This window comes from Scyliorhinus torazame, chromosome 4, assembly GCF_047496885.1.
Source record: "Scyliorhinus torazame isolate Kashiwa2021f chromosome 4, sScyTor2.1, whole genome shotgun sequence".
In the NCBI taxonomy this organism is placed as follows: Eukaryota; Metazoa; Chordata; class Chondrichthyes; order Carcharhiniformes; family Scyliorhinidae; genus Scyliorhinus; species Scyliorhinus torazame.
The window spans coordinates 300,059,247-300,086,475 of NC_092710.1; the positions used below are offsets into that span (position 1 = coordinate 300,059,247).

Genomic DNA, 27,229 nt, shown 5'->3' on the forward strand with positions numbered 1-27,229 from the left:
CCTGCATATATCTAAATGCATTTCCCGGGGGTAACTCAAATTTCTCCTCCAGTGCCCCTAGGCTCGCAAATGTCCCGTCAATGAACAGGTCCCCCATTCTTCTTATCCCCGCCCGATGCCAGCCTTGGAACCCCCCGTCCATCTTCCCCGGGACAAACTGGTGGTTACCCCTGATCGGGGACCACACCGATGCTATTGCCTCCAACTTCAACGTACGATGCTCGTGTTGATGACCTCAGTGGTAACCTCCATCCATGCAGTCAGATAACCCTAACCCTAATGTTCTTTAGGGAAGGAAATCTGTCATCCTTACCTGGTCTGGTCTACATGTGATTCCAGATTTACAGCAGTGTGGTTGACTCTTAAATGGCCTCAGGGATGGGCGATAATGCTGGCCCAGTCACGCCCACATCCCATGAACAAATTTTTTTAAAAGTTTTCTCTTCACGTCCACTGGCATTAGAACCTCATGCCTCGTTGACACAGCCTTGAGGAGAGCTCAGAGAAAATCACCATCAAATCACAGGATGGTTCAGGACCTTCTTCCCTCTGCCCCTACTCTCGGCCATCTATGGAGAAAAACATGTTAAAACAAATAAGTTGCTCAATATCCAGATTTTAACATTATATAAATGATCAGAATGTTCCCTGCCAAAAACACTTAATTTTAAGCCTCTGAAGAATTTCAAACATCATTCAAATTAATAATACTTCATCCAATTCCTGAGAATTGTTTGCAGAAATCAAAAGCTTTCTTCTTGCTTTCGACTGCAGTAAATCGCAGGGGCAGCTGACACTGAATCGTGCCAGGTGCCTCTTTACATTAGTGACCATAATCTCCTTCCAGGTCATGGCCTTTGAATTCAGTCACTGGACATCCCGCCCTCCATCTCGAATTGAGTGGGGAACACCAATATAGTGATGTTGCGGGCTGAAAACCCACCCTGCAGACGTAAGTTGGATGATTGCCATATTATACAGTGGATGATGATGGTGGGGATTAGAGTTAGCAATCCACCCATTTTTGGGTGCGAGTCCCATCCTCCGAAACGTGCTACAATATTCAACTCTTGAAGACTGAAAGGCTGTCTACCATTAGCAGAGTGGCTGTGGTTATTGTTTACAGTTGTGAACATCTTGCACCTTCTCAGTGAAACAACCTGGGCCCTTTAACCTTTACAACCAAGCCACCCAAGCTTATTGTCACATAGGATTCAGAGCAAGTCATATGACCCCATTCACTCCTCCATTTTACCCATAATTAGAAAGACAGTTCCAAAACTTAACAATCTTATAAACTTTGTATTTGTAAAACCTGATCCCCTTTACCCACCTCTTCTATCCAGTTTAATATCAGATCAGTGGAAATTCCTTGTGATTATTATTCTAGATTTTTGGCTGCATAATCTGTCTGCATAATCTATTGCTGCACACCCCTTCCACCATTGGGTGGTCTGTAGATTCCACCTATTAGTGTGATCAATCCTTTATTAACTTGTTTATATAAATTCTATTTTTGTCTTGCTGATCACTGCGTCCCTTTTTTAACCACCATTATGTTATCTTAAATAAGTACTACTACTCCATCTCCCCATGTTCCTCCTCTGTCTTTTCTAAATATGTTGTAAGACCATAAGGTAAAGGAGCAGAATTGGGCCATTCAGCCCATCAAGCCTGCTCCGCCATTCAATCATGGCTGATATATTCCGCAACCCCATCCTCATGCCGCCTCCCCATAATCTCTGATCCCTTAATAATCAAGAAATCCCCTTACTAATCAAGCACGCTAGATTTGTGCTGGCAGTGCTGTTACCTACAGGACTACAGAGCAAGAGCTGGAAGGTAGAATTAAACAGGATAGTTCTTTCTTAGAACATAAGAACTAGGAGCAGGAGTAGGCAATTTAGCCTCTCTAGCCTGCTCCACTATTCAATACGATCATGGCTGATCTCATCGTGGCCTCAACTCCACCGTTCTGCCTTTTCTCAGTAACCCTTCAACCTATTACTAATTAAAAATCTGTCTAACTCCTCAAATTTACTCACTGTCATAGCATCCACTGCACTCTGGGGTAGCGAATTCCATAGATTTGCGACCCTTTGGGAGAAGTCGTTTTTCTTCATCTGTAAATTTGCTACCCCTTATCCTGAGACTATGATCTCTCATTCTAGAATGCCCCACAAGAGGAAGTATCCACTCCACGTCTACTTTATCCATACCTTTTATCATCTTGTATACCTCAATTTGATCTCCCCTCATTCTTCTAAACTCTAGAGTATAGGCCTAAACTGCTCAATGTCTCTTCATAGGAAAAACCCCTCATCTCTGGAATCAACCTAATGAACCTCCTCTGAACTGCCTCCAATGCCACTACATCTTTCCTCAAATAAGGGGACCAAAACTGCGCACAATACTCCAGGTGTGGTCTCACCAATGCCCTGTACAGTTGCAACAACACTACCTTACCTTTATACTCAATTCCTTTAGCTATAAATGTCAACATTCCATTTGCTTTCTTTATTACCTGCTGTACCTGCATGCTAGTTTTCTGTGCCTCATGCACTAGAACATCCAGATCCCTCTACACCTGAGCACCCCGATGTCTCTTGGGGTTGCCTTTCCATTATTCCAACCAAAATGGATGATCTCTCACTTATCCACATTAAGCTCCATCTGCTACATTTTGGCCCACTCTCCTAACCTATCTATATCCATTTGTAAAGTTCAGGGGCGAAATTCTCCCGAAACGGCTCGATGTCCGCCGACTGGCGCCCAAAACGGCGCCAATCAGACGGGCATCGCGCCGCCCCAAAGGTGCGGAATGCTCCGCATCTTTGGGGGCCGAGTCCCAACATTGAGGGGCTAGGCCAACGCCGGAGGAATTTCCGCCCCACCAGCTGGCGGAAACGGCCTTTGTTGCCCCGCCAGCTGGCGCGGAAATGACATCCCCGGGCGGCGTATGCGCGGGAGCGTCAGCGACCGCTGACAGTTTCCCACGCATGCGCAGTGGAGGGAGTCTCTTCCGCCTCCGCCATGGTGGAGACCGTGGCGGAGGCGGAAGGGAAAGAGTGCCCCCACGGCACAGGCCCGCCCGCAGATCGGTTGGCCCCGATCGCGGGCCAGGCCACCATGGGGGCTCCCCCCGGGGCCAGATCGGCCCGCGCCCCCCCCCCCCCCAGGACCCTGTAGTCCGCCCACACCGCCTTGTCCCGCCGTTCAAAAGGCGGTTTAATCCACGCCGACGGGACAGGCAATTTATCAGCGGGACTTCGGCCCACCTGGGCCGGAGAATCCAGCGGGGGGTCCCGCCAATCGGCGCGGCCCGATTCCCGCCCCCGCCGAATATCCGGTACCGGAGACTTCAGCAACCAGCGGGGGCGGGATTCACGGCAGCCCCCGGTGATTCTCCAACCCGGCGGGGGGTTGGAGAATGACGCCCCTGTTTCTTCATTGCAACTTACTGTCCCACCTATTTTAGTGACACCTGAAAATATGGCTATAGAGCCTTCTATCCCTGTATCCAAGTTGTTAATATAGATTATAAATCGTTGGGGTCCAAGGACCAAACCCTGTGGCATCCTGCAAGTTACGTCTTGCCATCCAGAAAATTACCCATTTATCCCGACTCTGTCTGTCAGCCAGTCTTCCGTCAAAGCTAATTAATTACCCCTAACCCCATGTGATCTAGCCTTGTGTATTAACCTTCTGTGTGGCACCTTATTTAATGCCGTCTGGACATCCAAATATACTACATCTACAGGATCCCATTATCTACTTGGCTTGTTCCATCTTCGAAGAACTCATAAAACCATGCTGACTCTCTTGATAAATCCTGATTTATCTGTAGCCATGCCCCAGTAATCCCTACTATGTGCATAGTGGCACAGCGGTTAATTCTGCTGCATCATAGCGCCTGGGACCCGGATTCAATTCCGGCCTTGGGTGACTGCATGGAGTCTGCACATTCTTCCCATGTCTGCTCCAGTTGTACAGATTAGGTGGATTGGCCATGATCAATGTGCAGGTTTACAGGGATAGGACGAAGGAGTGGGCTTAGATAGACCGGTGCAGACACGATGGGCCAAATGGCCTCCTGAACCTCTGGAACACACAATTGCCTCCAGCTCTCGTTTTATTATTGACACTAACGGTTGCTGTAACTGTAACTCTTATTTATTCTTTTGCCTTCGTCCTGTTCTGTTCACATTTGGGCTGCTTACATTTCATATATCCCTTCTCCCACCCCTTACTTGTTTACTCATCTTATAAGTTTATGAAAAATAAATAGAGGGAGGTAAAGAAATTCAAACATTATTTCTGAAAGTAATTTGAAGTTGGCAGTTGCAGGAGTTTATAACGAGCATTAAAAAGTAATTGTTTTTACTAATTTCAATTTATAGGTTTATTTATTTAAAAATCAACTTCAATCCTGGCCAAGAGCGAATTGAAACAAGCTTTGCAATCAATCATCCAAGAAAAATACAAAAAGTTGTAGAAAGAACAGAGGAATGTGCCAATCATCAGATTAGGCTCTTTAAGTTATCAACAGGGCTAAATCGCTAAATTGTTTAGCACAGGGCTAAATCGCTGGCTTTGGAAACATGTTGAAAACAGGCCAGCAGCACGGTTCATTTCCCGTAACAGCCTCCCCGAACAGGCGCCAGAATGTGACGACTAGGGGCTTTCACAGTAACTTCATTTGAAGCCTACTTGTGACAATAAGCGATTTTCATTTCATTTCATTTTCATTTCAACATTCTAAGTCATTACAGTTTGTTGTGTGGACGTGCATTGGGTTATTCTTAAATCTTGCCATTTTACCTCTTAATTCAGTTGATTGTTTTCAGTTCCACAGCCGGTATCCACTGTGGGATCATGTCTGCAGGTAACAAATAACGAAGTTTAGAGACCGGCAATGTTCTCACCAAAGATTGGCAGCGTTGATCGTGTCTGATCTCAAGTATCTCCAAACCGCAGTTCATAGAATCATAGAATCAACAGTGCAGAAGGAGGCCATTCGGCCCATCGAGTCTGCACTGGCTCTTGGAAAGAGCACCCTACCCAAGCCCACACCTCCACCCTATCCCCATAACCCAGTAACCCCACCCAACACTAAGGGCAATTTTGGACACTAAGGGCAATTAAGCATGGCCAATCCACCTAACCTGCACATCTTTGGACTGTGGGAGGAAACCGGAACACCCGGAGGAAACCCACGCGCACATGGGGAGAACGTGCAGACTCTGCACAAACAGTGGCCCAAGCCGGGAATTGAACCTGGGACCCTGGAGCTGTGAAGCAATTGTGCTAACCACTATGCTACCGTGCTGCCCTTGTGTAAACCATCGAAGTAACTATGGTAATTAGACCCAAGAATAACTTTGCAGCACTTTTCTGAACACTCAATAGCTTTGCATTTGTTGCTTTGTGTCCACTTGACCAATACAGGTGGCCTGTAGTCCAGTACAGGGCAAATGAATGAACAGTGGTTACAAGATCATTGCTTGAGAGGGAATGGTATTCTAGCTTACAAAGAATGTACACTTGGCTGTTGGTGTCCTTACCAAATAGAACTTGCGTGTACATCCCATCTTGGATCAGCCTGGATAAATATACCCAACAAATGTATACATGTCTGTAAAAAAAAAAAACCTGATTAATACTGTCTTTGTTTCCTGTCTAGGCAAGTGGCTGGCATGCCAATCAATGGACAACCAAATTCTAATCTTTGGAGCTCAAAACAGATTTAGACTGAACAAGAAAAAAATCTTCAAGGGCCATATGGTGGCAGGTTATGCCTGTCAGGTGGATTTTTCACCTGATATGAGGTGAGTTTATCAGTTGTGACTTTTGTTTATGGTGAATTCAGTTCCATTTCACTGTTGTATTTTAATATATTTTTCAAGTAATGGAGGACTGCCCATTGGCCTGGATGAGTACAGCTTCAACAACAGTCCAGCTTGATCAACACCCAATTATGAGGATAGATTGGAGAGGTTGGGACTGTTTCCTCTGGAGAGAAGAAGGCTAGGAGGATGGCACAGTAGTTAGGACTGCTGCCTCGCAGCGCCAGGGACCTGGGTTCAATTCTGACCTTGGTTAACTGACTATGCAAAGTTTGCACTTTCTCCCCGTGTCTGCATGGGTTTCTTCCCACAGTAAAAGATGTGCAGGTTAGGTGGATTGGTCATGATAAACTTATCCCTTAGTGTCTGGGGATGTACAGGTTAGGTGTTACTGGGATAGGGTGGTTAAATGGGCCTAGGTAGGGTGCTCTTTCAGAGGGTCAGTACAGATTCAATGGGCTGAATGGCTTCCTTCTGCACAGTAGAGATTCTTTGAGGAGTAGGTTTGATAGAGATATTCAAAATTATGAGGGGTCTGGACAGAGCAGATCAGCAAAACTGTTCCCGCTCGTAAAAGGATTCCGAATGAAAGAGCACAGATTTAAAGTGATTTGCAAAAGAAGCAAATTTAATGTGGTTTGGGCCTGGAATGCACTGCCTGGGAGTGTGGTGGAGGCAGGTTCAATCGAGGCGTTAGATGATTATTTGAATTGAAGCAAGTCATAAGGCGGAATTCTCCATCCCGCCACACCCATTTTCTGGTGCGATGCGCCCCTGCCGGCACCGGAGTTCTCCGTCCCGGTTTCCCAATGTCGGCACCTCCACACCGTCGGGAACTCCGCGGGCGTGAGTGCACTGACGGCAAGACGGAGGATCCTGCTGATGGAGAATCCGCCCATGATGTTCATTTGGAGAGCCAGTGCAGACACAAAATGCCAAATAGCCTCTTTCTGTGCAGCAACAATCCTGTAATTCAATCCATCATCTTAAATGTTCACCCCCTACACCAGCCGTGCAATGTGACTGGAACTCATCAACAATTCTTCAACAGCCAAATCCGAATCTGCAGCCTCTATCATTTTGAAGGACAAGGTCAGCTGAATTATGGGTGCACTGCTGCCTCAGAATTCCCCTCCAAGTCCCAGACCATCCTGGCTTGGAAATATATCTCTGTTCATTCTTCATTGTTGGATCAAAATCTTGGAAATTTGTACCCAATAGCTCCATGGAAGTAAAGTAAAGCCGCCAGATGACCATCGCCTGCTTTATCTTTTGAGGGTGGGGGGAGAGTGCTGACTGGTGGTGATTTAACCTGAGGATCACACCACACTTCAGGCAAGGTTGAGAGATTGGGCCTTCATTGATGTAGGTAATGATAATAATCACTTATTGTCACAAGTAGGCTTCAATGAAGTTACTGTGAAAAGCCCCTAGTCGCCACATTCCGGCGCCTGTTCGGGGAGGCCGGTACGGGGTGGTTTGCAGTGTTTAAAGCTTGAACTCTCTATTTTACAGCTACTCACAAATTAAATGTCTCTATTCCTTGGCCTGATATTTATTAGCAGACATACAAGGATTCAATTTTCCGGACTTCCGGGTGCGGCGATGACCAGCTGAGTCGCACGTTTCGGCAGCTCCCGGTGGAACGGACTTTTGGGCTCTTAATAAGAGCCCCAACGGCAATTTTAACGGCTAAAAAATTCTGTGCGGTGAACCAGAAGGGAATCCCCCCTGGATACGGATGAAAAAAGGAGAGGAAGGTGGCCGGATTGCGGTGGATCCTTTAGAGCAGCGGCAAGGAAGGCAAGCAAAAACCAAGATGGCATCGGAAGGTGGCAGTTTAATATGGGGCCCTGAACAACACGAGTTTTTGAAACGCTGCGTGGAAGAACTCAAAAAGGAAATGAAGAAGGAGCTGTTGGCCCCGATATTACAGGCGATCGAAGGGCTAAAGGAGGAGCAAAAGACCCAGGAGCGGGAGCTTCGGGTCGTGAAGGCAAAGGCTGCCGAGAATGAGGACGACATACAGGGCCTGGTGGTGAAGACGGAGATGCACGAGGCACACCATAAACGATGTGTGGAAAGGCTGGAGGCGCTGGAGAACAACGCGAGGAGGAACAACCTAAGGATTCTTGGTCTTCCTGAAGGTGCGGAGGGAGCGGACGTCGGGGCATATGTGAGCACGATGCTGCACTCGTTAATGGGAGCGGAGGCCCCGGCGGGTCCGCTGGAGGTGGAGGGAGCATATCGAGTGATGGCGCGAGGACCGAGAGCAGGAGAAATTCCTAGAGCCATAGTGGTGAGATTCCTCCGTTTTAAGGATAGAGAGATGGTCCTTAGATGGGCAAAGAAAACTCGGAGCAGTAAGTGGGAGAACGCGGTGATCCACGTATACCAAGACTGGAGTGCGGAGGTGGCGAGAAGGAGGGCGAGCTTTAATCGGGCCAAGGCGATGCTTCACAAAAAGAAGATAAAATTCGGAATGCTGCAACCGGCAAGACTGTGGGTCACATATCAAGGGAGGCACCACTACTTTGAGACGGCGGATGAGGCGTGGACTTTTATCGTGGAAGAAAAATTGGAATGAGCGGGTTATTAAAAAAAAACGTTTGAAACAAAGTGGTGGGGCGAGTATGGGGGGCGAAGAGGGGGGTAAAAAGGGGGGAAAGAGGAGTTTTATGTTATTAATCCTGCGATGTGGTAACTTTTCTCTCTTCCACAGGAGGTGGTGGGGGGAGGAAAGGAGGTGGAGGAGATGGGGCGTTGGCCATTGGGGGCGGGGCCAAGGGGGAAGCGCGGGCTCGGTTCCCGCGCTATGATAATCATGGCGGGAATAGGGAAGCAGGAAGGAGGGGCGTCGCACGGTGCGAGCCAAGGTCACGGGGGGAAGCCGAGGTCGGCCAGAGTTTGCTGACTTCTGGGAGCAACATGGGGGGTGTAACTACGCTAGTGGGGGATCTAGCGGGGGGGTGGGAGGGGGGAATTATTGGGCTGCTGCTGCTGGGAGAGGGGGGAGCTGGCATGGGGTGGGATGGGTGGGGGGGGCACCGCCTGGGGGGGGACACAGCTGTGCGGGAACCGGGTGAGGAGCTGGAAAAAGGGGATGGCTAATCGACAAGGGGGGGTAAAAAGCCCCCCAACCCGGCTGATCACGTGGAACGTGAGAGGGCTGAACTGACCGATAAAGAGGGCACGGGTACTCGCACACCTTAAGAAACTTAAGGCAGACGTGGTTATGTTACAGGAAACGCACTTGAAACTGATAGACCAGGTGAGACTACGCAAAGGTTGGGTGGGGCAGGTGTTCCATTCGGGGCTAGATGCGAAAAACAGGGGGGTGGCTATATTGGTGGGGAAGCGGGTAATGTTTGAGGCAAAGACTATAGTGGCGGATAGCGGGGGCAGATACGTGATGGTGAGTGGCAAACTACAGGGGGAGACGGTGGTTTTGGTAAACGTATATGCCCCGAACTGGGATGATGCCAATTTTATGAGGCGTATGCTAGGACGCATCCCGGACCTAGAGGTGGGAAAGTTGGTAATGGGGGGAGATTTCAATACGGTGTTGGAACCAGGGCTGGACAGGTCGAGGTCCAGGACTGGAAGGAGGCCGGCAGCAGCCAAAGTGCTTAAAGATTTTATGGAGCAGATGGGAGGAGTAGACCCGTGGAGATTTAGCAGACCTAGGAGTAAGGAGTTTTTGTTTTTCTCCTATGTCCACAAAGTCTATTCGCGAATAGACTTTTTTGTTTTGGGAAGGGCGTTGATCCCGAAGGTGAGGGGAACGGAGTATACGGCTATAGCCATTTCGGATCACGCTCCACATTGGGTGGACTTGGAGATAGGGGAGGAAACAGAAGGGCGCCCACCCTGGAGAATGGACATGGGACTAATGGCAGATGAGGGGATGTGTCTAAGGGTGAGGGGGTGCATTGAAAAGTACTTGGAACTCAATGATAATGGGGAGGTCCAGGTGGGAGTGGTCTGGGAGGCGCTGAAGGCAGTGGTTAGAGGGGAGCTGATATCAATAAGGGCACATGAAGGAAAGCAGGAGAGTAGGGAATGGGAGCGGTTGCTGCAAGAACTTCTGAGGGTGGATAGGCAATATACGGAGGCACCGGAGGAGGGACTGTACAGGGAAAGGCAAAGGCTACACGTAGAATTTGACTTGCTGACAACGGGTACTGCAGAGGCACAGTGGAGGAAGGCACAGGGTGTACAGTACGAATATGGGGAGAAGGCGAGCAGGTTGCTGGCCCACCAATTGAGGAAAAGGGGAGCAGCGAGGGAAATAGGGGAAGTGAGGGATGAGGAAGGAGAAATGGAGCGGGGAGCGGAGAGAGTGAATGGAGTGTTCAAGGCATTTTATAAAAAATTATACGAAGCTCAACCCCCGGATGGGAGGGAGAGAATGATGGGCTTTCTGGACCGGCTGGAATTTCCCAAGGTGGAGGAGCAGGAAAGGGTGGGACTGGGAGTACAGATTGAAATAGAGGAAGTAGTGAAAGGAATTAGGAGCATGCAGGCGGGGAAGGCTCCGGGACCGGATTGATTCCCAGTTGAATTTTACAGGAAATATGTGGACTTGCTCGCCCCGCTACTGATGAGGACCTTTAATGAGGCAAAGGAAAGGGGACAGCTGCCCCCGACTATGTCTGAGCCAACGATATCGCTTCTCCTAAAGAAGGAAAAGGACCCGCTGCAATGCGGGTCCTATAGACCTATTTCCCTCCTAAATGTAGACGCTAAGATTCTGGCCAAGGTAATGGCAATGAGGATAGAGGATTGTGTCCCGAGGGTGGTTCATGAGGACCAAACTGGGTTTGTGAAGGGGAGACCGCTGAATACGAATATACGGAGGCTGCTAGGGGTAATGATGATGCCCCCACCAGAGGGGGAAGCGGAGATAGTGGTGGCGATGGATGCCGAGAAAGCATTTGATAGAGTGGAGTGGGATTATCTGTGGGAGGTGCTGAGGAGATTTGGTTTTGGAGATGAGTATGTTGGATGGGTGCAGCTGTTGTATAGGGCCCCAGTGGCGAGTGTGGTCACGAATGGACGGGGATCTGCATACTTTCGGCTCCATAGAGGGACAAGGCAGGGATGCCCTCTGTCCCCATTATTGTTTGCACTGGCGATTGAGCCCCTGGCAATAGCATTGAGGGGTTCCAAGAAGTGGAGGGGAGTACTTAGAGGAGGAGAAGAACACCGGGTATCTCTGTATGCGGATGATTTGTTGTTATATGTAGTGGTATCCCTGTCACTGGCAGGGAGGGTGCAGGCGGTTAAAATGGTAGTCCTCCCGAGATTCCTCTTTGTGTTTCAGTGCCTCCCGGTGGTGATCACGAAGGCTTTTTTCAAAAGGATCGAAAAGAGTATCATGAGTTTTGTGTGGGCCGGGAAGACCCTGAGAGTGAGGAAGGGATTTTTACAGCGTAGTAGGGATAGGGGGGGCTGGCACTACCGAGCCTAAGTGAGTACTACTGGGCTGCCAATATCTCAATGGTGAGTAAGTGGATGGGAGAAGAGGAGGGAGCGGCGTGGAAGAGATTGGAGAGGGCGTCCTGTAGGGGGACTAGCCTACAAGCTATGGTGACGGCCCCATTGCCGTTCTCACCGAAGAAATACACCACAAGCCCGGTGGTGGTGGCGACTTTGAAAATTTGGGGACAGTGGAGACGGCATAGGGGAAAGACGGGAGCCTTGGTGGGGTCCCCGATAAGAAATAACCATAGGTTTGCCCCGGGGAGAATGGACGGGGGATTTGGAATATGGCAAAGAGCAGGAGTAACGCAACTGAAAGATCTGTTTATGGATGGGAAGTTCGCAAGTCTGGGAGCGCTGACCGAGAAATATGGGTTGCCCCAAGGGAATGCATTCCGGTATATGCAACTGAGGGCTTTTGTGAGGCAACAGGTGAGGGAATTCCCGCAGCTCCCGACGCATGAAGTGCAGGACAGAGTGATCTCAAAGACATGGGTGGGGGACGGTAAGGTGTCAGATATATATAGGGAAATGAGGGACGAGGGGGAGATTATGGTAGATGAGCTGAAAGGGAAATGGGAAGAAGAGCTGGGGGAGGAGATTGAGGAGGGGCTGTGGGCGGATGCCCTAAGTAGGGTAAACTCATCGTCCTCGTGTGCCAGGCTAAGCCTGATTCAATTTAAGGTGTTACACAGGGCGCATATGACTGGAGCACGGCTCAGTAAATTTTTTGGGGTAGAGGATAGGTGTGCGAGATGCTCGAGAAGCCCAGCGAATCACACCCACATGTTCTGGTCATGTCCGGCACTACAGGGGTTCTGGGTGGGGGTGACAAAGGTGCTTTCGAAAGTAGTGGGGGTCCAGGTCGAACCAAGCTAGGGGTTGGCTATATTTGGGGTTGCACAAGAGCCGGGAGTGCAGGAGGCGAGAGAGGCCGATGTTTTGGCCTTTGCGTCCCTAGTAGCCCGGCGCAGGATACTGTTGATGTGGAAGGAAGCCAAGCCCCCAGGGGTGGAGACCTGGATAAATGACATGGCAGGGTTTATAAAGCTGGAACGGATTAAGTTCGTCCTAAGGGGATCGGCTCAAGGGTTCACCAGGCGGTGGCAACCGTTCGTCGAATACCTCACAGAAAGATAGAGGGAATGGAAAAGAAGGCAGCAGCAGCAGCAGCCCAGGGGGGGGGGGAGGAACCAGAAGGACTCTCAGGGTTGTTAATATATATGTATAATATGTATAGGTCGTTGCTATAAATAATTGTATATTGGACTGTTAAATCATATTTTTGGAGAGTGTTTATCTGAGACAAGGCAGTTGTCATTTAGTTTTAGTTTTCGTTTTTGTTATATATTATTTATTCTTTGTTTATAAAACAGGTCATTGTTATTTATACTGTTATATTATTGTGTAAAGGATGCACAATGTACTGTGATGGTTGACCAAAAATTTTCAATAAAATATTTTTTTTAAAAGGATTCAATTTTCCTTTGAAATGCATGTTGTGTGTCAGACAATTGTCTGAACGTTGTGTTAACTGTTGCTGTTTGGAACAAATGTGAAAATGGAACACCATAGTTAATGTTCAGTGTTATGGAAGAGGTGTTTTCAGAACCCCAAAATGTATCATGGAGTTCAACCAACTTCTCTCTTTAATGCTATTGTTGCTTTTCCGAGCACAAGGCTTGTTCCCTCGGTGTGGGATTACAATTATGGACACGTGGGTTTTTAAACACAAAACAATGTTTATTCCATGAACTCAACTTAACCTCTTAAATAAACATTGGATCTCTTAACACCCCTTACTTCAAAGATAACCCCGACAATATTACAACACTAAATAATCCTTCAGTTATTCCTTTCAAAATCCATGAGACTTAACACCTTTAACAGAAACACATCAGGTTAAAGGCTTTACTTTTATGAGTTCAAATCACCCAAATGATCCAGAGATAGTCTTTCATGGCAGAGATCACAGCAGATCCAGCTCACTGCAAACACAGACACACACCCAAGCTCTTTTCCTCAAAACTGAAACTAAAAACTGCAAAATGGCTGATCTAAAACCAAGCTCCACCCACATTCTGACATCACTGCATTTCTTAAAGGTACATTGCTTAAACATCCATTTCTTAAAGGTACTCTCACATGACATCAGCGATTGGCTTCAGATTAGTAACATGTTATTTTGAAAATCCTTAACAATAGTGCGTTGTTCTTGAAGTTTCTTGTGCCTTGCATCACTAGGTATCAATCCGCATGGAGCTGCCTGTCTCACAATGTCCTTAAACATCCAGATTTAAGGCTTCCGGCTGTGACCATGGAGTGAGTGGTCACAGACAGGGCTGTTCCTGCTTAAAGTCACAGAAAAGGGCTCTTTTCACGCAGATCCTTGGTGGAATTTTGATGAAAAGGCATAGGTGAATGTTAGAGGAGTAGTTTACCCCTGGAATGGTATGTCTTCTGATCGGCAGACCCGGCAGAAAGCGGTGAGAGATTTGGCTGGAAAGTTGAAACAGTCTGGTGCTGCAGCAACAGCCTCTTCCAGCATGCAGGCGGGGGGGGGGGGGGGGGGGGGCAAGCTGTAAGGCCCCAGATACAGGAACTCATGACTTTTATCAAGGAGGAATTCCATAAACAGAGGAAAGAAATGCGTGAGGATCATGCAAAGGCCATTGCAGAAGCTGTGGCACCCCTGAAGAGTACTTTGGAGCGGATGGAGAGGTGTTTGGAGGTGCAGGGGTCGCAGATTCTGGAGATTGAAGGAGTGATCTCGGACCACAGCGATCGTGTGGTGGTTCTGGAGGCGGAGGTGGGGCTCCTAGGTGACCTTTGTAAAATGTTGAGGGCTAAGGTTGAAGAGCAGGAGAATACCTTGAGAAGACAGAACCTGCAAATAGTGGGCCTGCCTGAAGGAGTGGAAGGTGTGAGTGCCACGAGGTACGTCTCGAGGATGCTGGCGGGACTGGTGGCAGAAGGGGTGCTAGATAAGGCACCTGAAGTGGACCGAGCGCATAGGTCTCTGAGGCAAAAGCCTAGAGCTGGGGAGCCGCCGCGGGCGGTGATCGTGAGATTCCATAAAGTTGTGGAGAAAGAGAAAATCCTACGGTGGGCCAGGGAGAAGCTTAGCTGCGACTGGGAGGGAAATAACGTCCGGATTTATCAGGACATCGGAGCCGAGTTGGCAAAACGGCAGGCAGGTTTCAACAAGGCCAAGGCGGTGCTGTACCGGCGGCAGATCAGGTTTAGGGTGCTCTACCCGGCAAAACTATGGGTGACGTTCGGAGGCCGGGAGTATTATTTTGAGACCCCAGAAGCAGCCGAAGACTTCATTAAGGAGCATAAACTGGGGGAGAACTGAGTGGACGATGCTTGGGAACCAGGGTGCTGGCACTATGTAATGGTCGGGAGCATGTTTGAAGTGGGTGTAGGGATTGGGGGATTTTCGCCTTTTTTTTGTGGGGGGGTGGTTTCTGTTCAATTTTGAGATTGTAAGGAGTTGTAGGGGAGAAAAGGTTATGTGGGGATGGATGTTCCCAACCCCACTCCTGTTTTATGGGACTGTTTGTGTTTTACATCTGTTTGTTTGCTTTTGGAGAAGGCTACCTGGAGTTCAGGAGGAGTCCTTGTTTGGGCAGGAGGCCTTCTTCTTGGAGCTGAGGAGTGGGTGGGAAGGGGGAGGAGAGCGAGGGGGGGGGGGGAGGAGAGGGAGGGGGAGGTCATTAGGATGTGCCTTTGGGCAGGGGTAGCCGCGCTAGCAGATTATGCTGGTGAACGGAAGTGAAGTGGTGGGGGAGAAGGCCAAGAGGGGTGGCCAGGGGGAAAGGGGAAGTGGGGGGGGGAAGAAGGGGAAAAGTGGGGGGGGGATTTTTGCGATGCGGCAGGAGGTGAGAGATGACATGGTCAAGGGCGAAGAAAGGGGCCATCTGGGATGGGCTAGGTACAGAGTGGAATTAAAGGGGCAGGAGTTAAATGGGGAAGATGACGGACGGTAGAGGGGATTGGAAGCGCAAGCCTCCGGTAAGGTTGGTAACGTGGAACGTCCGGGGACTGAATGGGCCGCTTAAAAGGTTGCGGGTGTTCGCGCACCTCAGGAGCTTGAAAGCGGGGTGGTCTTTTTGCAGGAGACTCACCTCCGTGTGAAGGACCAGGTTAGGTTAAGGAAGGGGTGGGTTGGGCAGGTTTTTTACTCGGGGTTTGAATCGAAATCGAGTGGTGTGGCGATTTTAATGAGCAAAGAAATGGGATTCGTCAGTGCGAAGGAGGTGAGGGATATGTGATTGTGAGTGGGGTATTGGAAGGGGCACCAGTAGTGTTGGTAAATGTGTATGCCCCAAACTGGGATGATGTGGGTTTTATGAGGGGGTTGCTGGCAGCAATCCCGGATTTGGCCACGCACCAGTTGATCATGGGAGGAGATTTTAACTGTGTCCTGGAGCCAAGGGTGGATAGATCGAGCCCCAGATCGATGGGTAGGGTACGAATGGCAAGGGAGCTGGGGATGTTTATGGAGAGGATGGGTATGGTGGATCCATGGCGCTTTCAGAACCCAGGGGGATTCTATGAACACATCTATAAGGTGTATTTGAGGATTATCATAGATTATCATAGAATTTACAGTGCAGAAGGAGGCCATTCGGCCCATCGAGTCTGCACCGGCTCTTGGAAAGAGCACCCTACCCAAGGTCAACACCGCCACCCTCTCCCCATAACTCAGTAACCCCACTCAACACTAAGGGCAATTTTGGACACCAAGGGCAATTTATCATGGCCAATCCACCTAACCTGCACATCTTTGGACTGTGGGAGGAAACCGGAGCACCCGGAGGAAACCCACGCACACACGGAGAGGATGTGCAGACTCCGCACAGACAGTGACCCAAGCCAGAATCGAACCTGGGACCCTGGAGCTGTGAAGCAATTGTGCTATCTACAAGACTACTGATTACTTTGTAGTGAGATAGGAGATTTTGGTTTGGGTGGAGGGGGCAGAGTATGCAGGGATAGTTATCTCGGACCATAAACCCCACTGGCTGGATATTCGGTTCAGTACGGGACGAGAGCAGAGGCCGGGGCGGAGGTTTGACTCGGGGTTGTGGTGGATGGAGGTTTTTGTGATATGGTACAGTTGGCGATTAGGGGTTATGTGGAGTTCAATCAGAATGGGGAGGTGTCGGCAGGCATTTTTTGGGAAGCACTGAAGGCAGTGGTCCAGGGAGAAATTATCTCATTTACGGTTCGTGCGAATAAAGAAAGGAGGAAGGAGGGTGAACAGGACTGTCTAGTGAACGAGATAGTGGAGGTGGACAGGGAATATTCGAGGGTGCCCACCGTGGAAGGATTGGTGAGGAGGAAAAAGTTGCAGGGGCAATTTGATAGGCTGACAACGGGGAGGGCGGTAGGGCAACTGCGTAGGGCAAGAGGGGTGCAGTACGAGTATGGGGGGAAGGCGAGCTGCCTGCTGCCGCACCATCTGCAGAGGCAGGCTGCGTCCAGGGAAATATTGAAGATCCGGACTGGGGCTGGGGATGTGGTGTCAGAGCCAGGGAAGATAGATGAGGCATTTAGAGAGTATTACCAGGCAGACCCAGGAGGAGAGGAGGGGGACATTGGACGGTTTCTAGACGAGCTGGAATTTCCCCAGGTGGAGGAAACAAAGAGGCAGGTGATGGAGGAGCCCCTGGGGCTGAGGGAGGTGCTGGAAAGTATCAGTATGAAGTAATGAAAGTATGGAGTCGGGGAAGGCCCCTGGGCCGGATGGGTACCCGGCGGAATTTTATAAGGAATTTGCAGCGGACCTGGCACCACATCTGTTGGGGGCGTTTAATGAAGCACTGGAGAAGGGGAGTTGCTGGAGACGATGAAGCAGGCGGTAATCACACATCCCCCAAAAAAGGGAAGGATCCGGTAGAATGTGGGTCGTATGACCCATATCACTATTGAACACGGATGTGAAAGTATTGGCTAAGTTGTTGGCAGGGAGGATGGAGGATTGTGTCCCGGGGGTGGTTACAGAAGATCAAACAGGCTTCGTGAAGGGCAGGCAACTCGGGAGTAATATAAGACAGCTGTTGAATGTGGTGATGAATCCATCGAGAGCTCTGGTACCAGAGGTGGTGGTGTCCATGGACGTGGAGAAAGCATTTGACCGGGTGGAGTGGCGGGACTTGTTCGAAGTTCTGTGAAGGTTTGGGTTTGGGCCGAGATTTGTGGCATGGGTGCGGTTGCTGTATGGGGCGCCAAGAGCGAGGGTGAGGACGAATGATATGAGCTCACAAAGCTTTCACTTACACAGGGGTACGAGGCAGGGGTGCCCACTGTCGCCGCTGCTGTTTGCGCTGGCCATAGAGCCATTGGCGATGGCTCTCAGGGATCGGCAGAGTGGCAGGGGATAATGAGGGGACAGATGGAGCATCGGGTGTCGCTCTATGCCGATGACCTCTTTGCTGTATGTTTCGGATCCGTTGGAGAGTATGGGAAGGATTATGGGCCTGTTGGGGAGGTTTGGAGGGTTCTCGGGATACAAGCTGAATGTAGGGAAAAGCGAGATATTCCTGGTGAATGAGCTGGCTCAGCAGGCTAATTTAGGGAGATGCCATTTAGGTACTTGGGGATTCTGGTAGCGAGCAATGGACGTGGCTCCATAAGTGGAACTTAACAAAGCTGGTGGAGGAGTTCAGGGAGAATCTTAAGAGGTGGGATACACTGCACTTAACGTTGGTGGGGAGGGTCCAAGTGGTGAAAATTAGTATTCTGCCAAGGTTCTTGTTTATCTTACAGGCTCTCCCGATCTTTATACCAAAGGCCTTTTTTCTGAAAGTGGACACAATCATCTCTGACTTTGTATGGGCAGGGAAGGTACCGAGGGTGGGGAGGACCCTGCTACAGAGGCAGCAGGGGGGTTTGGCGTTGCCAAACCTGCTTCATTATTATTGGGCGGCGAATGTGGACAAGGTACGGCGGTGGTGGGAAGGGGCAGGGGTAGAGTGGGTTAGGATGGAGGAGGAATCTTGTGAGGGGCCTAATTTGAGGGCTATGGTGACGGCAGCATTGCCAATGGCTCCGAGAAGGTATTCAGGGAGCCCAGTGGTGCAGTCCACAGTGAAGATATGGAATCAGCTGAGGAGGCATTTTAGGGTGGAAGGAATGTCGGTGCTAAGGCCGCTGTGCAAGAATCATGGGTTTGAGCCGGGGGGATGGATAGTGTATACAGGAGGTGGAGGGAAGTGGGGCTGGTCAAGGTGAGGGATTTGTATTTGGAGGAAGGGTTCGCCAGTCGGGAGGAGCTAAGGGGGAGGGTAGAGCTGCCGAGAGGTAGTGAGTTCAGGTATCTACAGGTTTGCACGAAAGGTCTGGAAGGGGTTCCCTAGATTGCCGGGATACACCCTGCTGGAGCGACTGCTGCTTCCAGATGTGGAAGGGGAGGGAAGAATTGGGGATATATATAAGTGGCTGGGGGAGCAGGGAGGCGAGCAGGTGTTGAAGATCAAGGAGAAATGGGAACCGGAGTTGGGAATGGAGATCAATTGGGGAGTATGGAGTGAGGCACTGCGAAGGGTAAACGGGACTTCCTCTTGTGCAAGGATGAGCCTGATACAGTTTAAGATGGTGCACAGGGTGCATATGACTCGGGCGAGAATGAGTGGGTTCTTTCAGGGGGTAGCAGATGAGTGTGAGAGGTGTGGGCGAGGGCCAGCGAATCATGCGCACATGTTTTGGGGTTGTGAAAAATTGGGACGATTCTGGGCGGGAGTGTTCGCGGTCTTAGCCAGGATAGTGGAGGAGGAGGTGGACCCCGGACCCTTTGGTGGCGATATTTTGGCTCTCGGAGGAGCAGGAGCTCATGGAGAGGAGGAAGGCCGATGTCATGGCCTTCGCCTCTCTGATTGCACGGCGATGAATTTTGCTGGAGTGGCAGTCGGCATCGCCACAGGGGGTAGCGGCTTGGTTGGGTGACCTGTACGACTTCCTGCAGTTAGAGAAGATAAAGTATGAGTTAAGATGCTCAGCAGGAGAGTTTGAGAAAAGGTGGGGGATGTTTGTGACCGTGTTTGAGGAGCTGTATGTCGCAGCAGGGGGGGGGGGTGAAAAAGGAGTAAAATCTGTACAAACTGTATAGTTAATTGTTGGGAAGAATGTTTCATAGAATCATAGAATTTACAGTGCAGAAGGAGGCCATTCAGCCCATCGAGTCTGCACCGGCTCTTGGAAAGAGCACCCTACCCAAGGTCAATACCGCCACCCTATCCCCATAACCCAGCAACCCCACCCAACGCTAAGGGCAATTTTGGACACTAAGGGCAATTTATCATGGCCAATCCACCTAACCTGCACATCTTTGGACTGTGGGAGGAAACCGGAGCACCGGGAGGAAACCCACTCACACACTGGGAGGATGTGCAGACTCCGCACAGACAGTGACCCAAGCCAGAATCGAACCTGGGACCCTGGCGCTGTGAAGCAATTGTGCTATCCACAATGCTACCGTGCTTCCCGGGGTGTTTATTTGCTGTAACTACTTTAATACAAGTTTGAATAAAATGCGTTAAAAATAACATCCTGATTTAAATTCTGAATTAGGCTGTTGGCTAAACTTAAATGCAGTCCGTCCACATAAATTCATTTTATAGAAAGGCAGCAAGGTCCGTAGTGATTGGCACAGCTGCGTCACGACGCCAAGGACCCGGGTCACTATTTATTTAATGCCTGTGTATGTCATAATATATATAGTGACCAATATCCTAGTCTTTTGACTCGTATTGGAACAAGTTTTTCCATGTGTTCTAAACTTCTTTTTCTATAAACAGCTATGTTGCCTCAGGAGATGCTGATGGAAAACTGAATATCTGGGACTGGAAAACGACCAAACTTTACAGTCGAATCAAAGCACATGATAAGGTCTGCATTAGTGCAATCTGGCACCCACATGAAACATCCAAAGTCATCACGTGTGGCTGGGACGGGCAGATCAAACTGTGGGACTGATGGGAGTGTCTGGAATCTTTAGATTTACTTGGTGTCGAGGCTCTTCAGAGAAATTGTATTTTGGTTCCTTGAGAAACGCTCCCTCACCAGGTACTTGTTGCCCTCCTTGCTGGCTGAAGATATGGACATGTGCAGGGAGAGTTGGCTACATATTGGACTGAAAGGTACAATACACAAGAGTACCCTTCGACACTTCCATAAATTTGAGTAATTTGTTTGTTTTATGTTATGTTTAAAAGAAAAGCTCTAGCAAAACAATCGCCTCCTAAAAAGATTTCCAGTCTTTAACTGGTTAATTTCAGAATCTGTGAACAGATTTCGAAAATCCTCAGTGCTGCTTGCATCTCCCATTATTTATTAGTTGTGCAGCTCAGAGGAAAGGTGAAGCCACAAGTGGAAATGCAAGATAAAAGACATTTTCGATGTATAACATCAGAAGTCCAAATATTGGTCATGAAAAGTCCGTCAGTGCAAAGATTGTACATTATACAATGTTTTTGGCTAGAGCCGGTGAAGAACCCTCACAGGACTACAGTATTTTCAAAGAACCTGCTGTGTTTGGAATGCAGAACCATTATTTGATGTAACTGCACCTAATGTATAACTTCAGTGAGCTGTGGGATACCATTCTCTTGATAATTTTCGGGTGTTTTCTTCTATAAAATCAATATATTTTAATGAGAGCTGGATAATGCTTGTGTTTCTCTATCATGCATTGTTTTTTAATGAAATACAACATACAGTTTTGAAATGAATAATTTCTGAGAATGCAATTCTTTTAGAAGACCATCCATTGCAGAGAAAAACAGCGATTCTACTGATCGCATATGTCCCGTTACCGAAAGTGACTATTCTTTAATTTTCTGTTCAAACAGTAAGCTACATATATCATTCAGAAACTAAATTATTGACCGTTTCAAAACTACTATTGCTTATATGGCCAGGAACATTTGTAATAAAAGAATGTTTCTGTTTATTGCTGAGATATTAAGATCCTAACCGTAAACCTGCATAGTCTGTTAAATGAACTTTGCAAGAAAAATTTGCCATTCAGTGCAATTGAGACCCTTTATACAATGGAGACCATTTATACAGCAAGCTGGTTACATAACTTCATGTGAAAAACCTTTGTATAAGTGAAACAAGTTAAAATACGGTGGATGCTGGAAATCTGAAATATAAATAGGAAAAATGCTGGAAATACTGAGCAGATCAGGCAGCATCTGTGGAGGAAGTATCTGGGTAAATGGCATGGTAGCACACAGGAGTTAGCACCAATGCCTCACAGTGCCATGGACCAGGGTTCACTTCTAGCCTTGGGTGACTGTGTGGAGTTTGTATGTTCTCCCAGTGTCTGTGTGGGCTTCCTCTCAGTGCTCTGGTTTCCACCCACAGTTCAAACAGTTCAAAGATGTGCAGCTTATGTGGATGGCCATGTTAAATTGCCTCTTGATATCAGGGATTTGCAGGTTAGGATTCGGGGATACTGTGACGTGGATGGACAGTGGGCCTAGGTAGAGTGCTCTTTCGGGAGGGGGGGAAATGCAGACTCGATGGGCCAAATGGCCTCCTTCTGCTCTGTAGGGACTATCAAGTCAATAACCTTTCATCAGATCTCGGAAATGTTAAAGTAACATTTTCCAGTTCTGAAGAAAGTCGCCAACTTGAAGCGTTAATTTTTTCTCTTTCCACAAATGCTACCGAGCTGCAAAGTATTTCCACCATTTCCGCTTTATATTTCTGTGAAACTAAATGTCGATTGAACCAGAGAGCAGAATTTCAAGTATCTGTATTTTTATAAAACGTTGCGAGGAGGGTGTGGGATAGATAATAAAACCCATCCATGCAGCCATTCGCTGGTCTCCCAACAGAAGTCTTTGAATTTATTTTTTGTGCTGCATGGCCAATCGGGTTTTATTTTGTCATTGGTGGACCATGCAGACTTGACAGTAAGTTTTGTTCATAGCTTTTTATGAAATTATTGTGGCTTCTTTGGTGTACAGTGTATCCCGAATAAATGACATTTTCTATATCATTGTGTGAGTTTGTGTGCATGACTGCATTGGTTTCAGAGGCATGTTGGTTTCCAGTGTCAGTTTAAGACTGACAGTATGAAAAGCCAGAGTTCACAAAATGCCAAGCAGTCAACTTTGGCAGGCATAAAGAAAGCATTTTACAAAGAGAAATTACACTTGAACTTTTGTCTTCTGAAAACAGCCTGTTTGACTTTTACAAATCTTGGTGACAAATGAGGTTATTATCTGGACAGTCGTAATTCATTGTGCACTTTGAATGGCTTATTGGGAATTCAAATCTAGTGATTCTTTGTAATTTGTTACAGATTTTAAAATCCGGACAGGTCAATCATACATAAAAAATAGAAGCAGGAGGAGGCCATTCGGCCCTTTGAGCCTGCTCCACCATTCATTATGATCATAGCTGATCATTAAATCTGTAGGAACCATTCCAGAGTCCAAAGAATTTTGGAAAATGACCACCAATGGACCTACTGTTTCTAGCGCCACTTCCTTAAGTACTCTGGGATGAAGATTATCAGGCCCTGGAGATTTGTCCACCTTCAATCCCATTCATTTCCCCAAAATCATTTCTTTACTAATACTAATTTCCTTCAACTCCTCACTAAAACTTGTGTCTCTCAGAACCTACGGTACATTACTCATGTCTTCCTTTGTGAAGACAGAAGCAAAGTACGAATTTAGTCCCACAGCAATTTCTTTGTTCCCTGTTATGAATTCCCCTGTTTCTGACTGTACATTTTTTTTTTTAATAATCTTTATGAAAGTTTTCACAAAATATCAACAACAAAATGTAAAAGGAACCCAATAGAATTAAATACAAATCAAAACAACCCCGTGCCCCCCTTCCCTATACATAAATAATAAATTAACACCCCGAATGAACACATAGCAAATATACACACCACCTCAGATCCCCCAGTATAGACAAACAAAAGTAAAATAGAACCCCCCCCCCCCTCCTTCGCCGGGCTACCACGGACGCAAATGCCAGAATACCGGCCTCTTCCGCCTCCTGCACTACCGGCTCCCCTGCAACACCAAATATTGCGAGCCCCCAGCCCTGTTTGACCCTGGATCCTCCCATCCTCGACACCGTCCTTGCTACGCCCTTCCAAAATTGCTCCAGCGCTGGGCATGCCCAGAACATATGGGTGTGGTTTGCTGGGCTCCCTGAGCACCTAACACACCTATCCTCACCCCCAAAAAACCGTCTCATCCTTGTCCCGGTCATGTGTGCCCTGTGCAGCACCTTAAACTGTATGAGGCTGAGCCTCGCGCACAAAGAGGAAGAGTTCACCCTCCCAAGGGCATCTGCCCACGTCCCCTACTCAATCTCCTCCCCCAACTCCTCCTCCCACTTACCTTTCAGCTCCTCCATCGAGGCCTCCTCCTCCTCCTGCATCACCTGGTATGTTGCCGAGATCTTCCCCTCTCCAACCCACCCCCCCCCGAGAGCACCCTGTCCTGTACCGTGCATGGCAGCAGCAGCGGGAATTCCACCACTTGTCGCCCGGCACCGCCCTTACCGGTAGATACCTAAAGGTGTTTCCCGGGGGGATCCCGTACTTCTCCTCCAGCTCACCCAGGCTCGCGAACTTCCCATCCACAAACAATCCCCAACCTTCTTATCCCTGCCCTGTGCCACCCCGAAAACTCTCCATCTATTCTCTCTGGGACAAACCGGTGGTTCCCCCGTATCGGGGTCCACACCGAGGCCCCCACTTCCTCCCTGTGCCACCTCCATTGCCCCCAGAATTTGAGGGCCGCCACCACCACCGGGCTCATAGTATACCTCATTGGAGGGAGCGGCAGCGGCGCCGTTGCCAGCGCCTCCAGACCCGTACCCACACAAGACGCCGTCTCCAGCCTCTTCCATGCAGCCCCCTCCATCACCCACTTGCGCACCATCGCCGCATTGGCGGCCCAGTAGTACCCACCGAGGTTGGGCAGCGACAGCCCCCCCCCCCCCCTCTCCATATCCCTACTCCGCTCCAGGAACACCCTTCTAACCCTCAGAGTCCCTCGCGCCCACACAAACCCTGTTATGCTCCTGTTGACCCGCCTAAAGAAGGCCTTCGGGATAGGAATGGGGAGGCACTGGAACAGGAACAAAAACCTTGGGAGCACCGTCATCTTGACTGACTGCACCCTACCCGCCAGGGACAGCAGCAACTTGTCCCACCTCTTAAACTCCTCCTCCATTTGCTCCACCAGCCTCGTGAAATTAAGTTTATGCAGAGCCCCCCAGCTCCTGGCCTCCTGGACGCCCAAATACCTGAAGCTCCTCTCCGCCCTTTTTAGTAGGAGCTCGCCAATCCCCCTCTCCTGGTCCCCTGGGTGAACCACGAACAACTCGCTCTTCCCCATGTTGAGCTTGTACCCTGAGAAATCCCCGAACTCCCTGAGGATCCTCATTACCTCTGGCATTTACCCCACCGGGTCCGCCACATATAGCAGCAAGTCGTCCGCATAGAGCGACACCCTATGCTCCTCCCCACCCCGCACCAACCCCCTCCAGTTCCTCGACTCCCTCAGTGCCATAGCCAGGGGTTCAATCGCCAGTGCGAAGAGCAGGGGGGACAGGGAACACCCCTGCCTCGTCCCTCGATGCAACCGAAAGTAGTCAGACCTCCTCTTGTTCGTGGCCACACTTGCTAACGGGACCTCATACAACAGCCTAACCCACCTGACGAACCCCTCCCCAAACCCGAACCTCTTCAGCACCTCACACAAGTACCCCCACTCTACCCTATCGAAGGCCTTCTCAGCGTCCATCGCCACCCCCTCCCTCGCCGGCATCATAATAACGTTCAGGATCCTCAGCACATTCGCGTTCAACTGCCTCCCCTTCACGAACCCCGTCTGGTCTTCGTGGATAAAGATGCATGGCATTAAGGGGAAAGTAGTAGCATGGATAGAGGATTGGTTAATTAATAGAAAGCAAAGAGTGGGGATTAATGGGTGTTTCTCTGGTTGGCAATCAGTAGCTAGTGGTGTCCCTCAGGGATCAGTGTTGGGCCCACAACTGTTCACAATTTACATAGATGATTTGGAGTTGGGGACCAAGGGCAATGTGTCCAAGTTTGCAGACGACACTAAGATAAGTGGTAAAGCAAAAAGTGCAGAGGATACTGGAAGTCTGCAGAGGGATTTGGATAGGCTAAGTGAGTGGGCTAGGGTCTGGCAGATGGAATACAATGTTGACAAATGTGAGGTTATCCATTTTGGTAGGAATAACAGCAAAAGGGATTATTATTTAAATGATAAAATATTAAAACATGCTGCTGTGCAGAGAGACCTGGGTGTGCTAGTGCATGAGTCGCAGAAAGTTGGTTTTCAGGTGCAACAGGTGATTAAGAAGGCAAATGGAATTTTGTCCTTCATTGCTAGAGGGATGGAGTTTAAGACTAGGGAGGTTCTGCTGCAATTGTATAAGTTGTTAGTGAGTCCACACCTGGAGTATTGTGTTCAGTTTTGGTCTCCTTACTTGAGAAAGGACGTACTGGCACTGGAGGGTGTGCAGAGGGGATTCACTAGGTTAATCCCAGAGCTGAAGGGGTTGGATTACGAGGAGAGGTTGAGTAGACTGGGACTGTACTCGTTGGAATTTAGAAGGATGAGGGGGGGATGTTATAGAAACATATAAGATTATGAAGGGAATAGATAGGATAGATGCGGGCAGGTTGTTTCCACTGGCGGGTGAAAGCAGAACTAGGGGGCATAGCCTCAAAATAAGGGGAAGTAGATTCCCTTGCCTCATTGAAGGTCCTAACCAGCAACGGGCCCAACCGGTTCACATATTTTTTGTAGAATTCGACCGGAAAACCGTCCGGCCCCGGTTTGTTTTTTACGAAAATGCCTGAATAAAATATATTTTTAAAACTATCTCACTATCTACCTTCATAAAGAATTATATCATACTCCGCATTCAGGCTCCAATGATATCTTGTATGAAGTCATCTGATGGACAGAATAAGCTCGCATTTGCAAAGGGCAATAGGCCATAAATAAAACAAATGTCTCAGGCTGATCAATGTCCGAGCTGAGGCAGATAGTCTGTTTCTATGCGCAGATTGAGAAACCAAACATTTTCCCCTGGCTTGTTCTTAGAAGAAAGAAAAGAAAGCTAATGATCCCGTGTTGAAACAACTGCATTGAAAAACACGGTTTTCTGTACAAATATTTACCCATCGCAAGCCTAAAGGAAGCAGCAGAGTTACTGGTATGTGCCCTTTTGTCAATTACTCCTTTTATCCCATCCTAAAGTAAAACGTTTTCAAAAGGCTGCATTTGGACTGTTCACCGGTTCAATAAGTTATATTTTCTTGTTTCTCTGCAATATGATCGTCTGGACTGTTACTACAGAGAAATGACCAAATGATTATTGAACATCGAGTGTGGTTGAATTTACCGTGCCATTACAGCCAATTATACAGGGCAATATTTAGAAAGAAAGAAACTGGGCGGAATTCTCCCCTCCCCACGCCGGGTGGGAGAATCGCCCGGGCGCCGCGCGAGACCCGCCAAGCCGCCCCGTCACCCGCACATGATTCTCCCACCCCCACCGCCCCCCCAAACCAGCGCGGCGAGAATCCCGGCTGGCCGCTGGGATAATCGGCGCTTGCCGTTTGTAACGGGTGGCGGCGATTCTCCGGCCCAGATGGGCCGAGCGGGCTGCCCAACACGACAGGTTCCCACCGGCGCCACCCACACCTGGTCGCTGCCGGTGGGAACAGCGCGGGAACGCTGGGGGGGGGGGCTGAAAAGGGGTCTGGCCCGCAATCCTTGCCCACCGATCGGCGGGCTGGCCTCTCTGAAGGAGGACCTCCTTTCCTCCGCCGCCCCACAAGATCCATCCGCCATCTTCTTGCGGGGCGG

The 27,229-nt window shown here is 49.0% G+C and overlaps 1 protein-coding gene across 1 annotated transcript in view; it reads left to right on the forward strand.

Moving 5' to 3' along the window:
* The window catches only part of cdc40 (cell division cycle 40 homolog (S. cerevisiae)), a 243,394-nt gene extending 221,050 nt beyond the window's left edge, over positions 1-22,344 (forward strand). The window contains exons 14-15 of the mRNA XM_072500007.1: positions 5,684-5,828; positions 20,135-22,344. Coding sequence (XP_072356108.1) covers positions 5,684-5,828; positions 20,135-20,312 — 323 coding nt within the window. The 3' untranslated portion in view covers positions 20,313-22,344. The remainder of the gene's footprint in view (positions 1-5,683; positions 5,829-20,134) is intronic.
* The last annotated feature ends 4,885 nt before the right edge of the window (positions 22,345-27,229 follow it).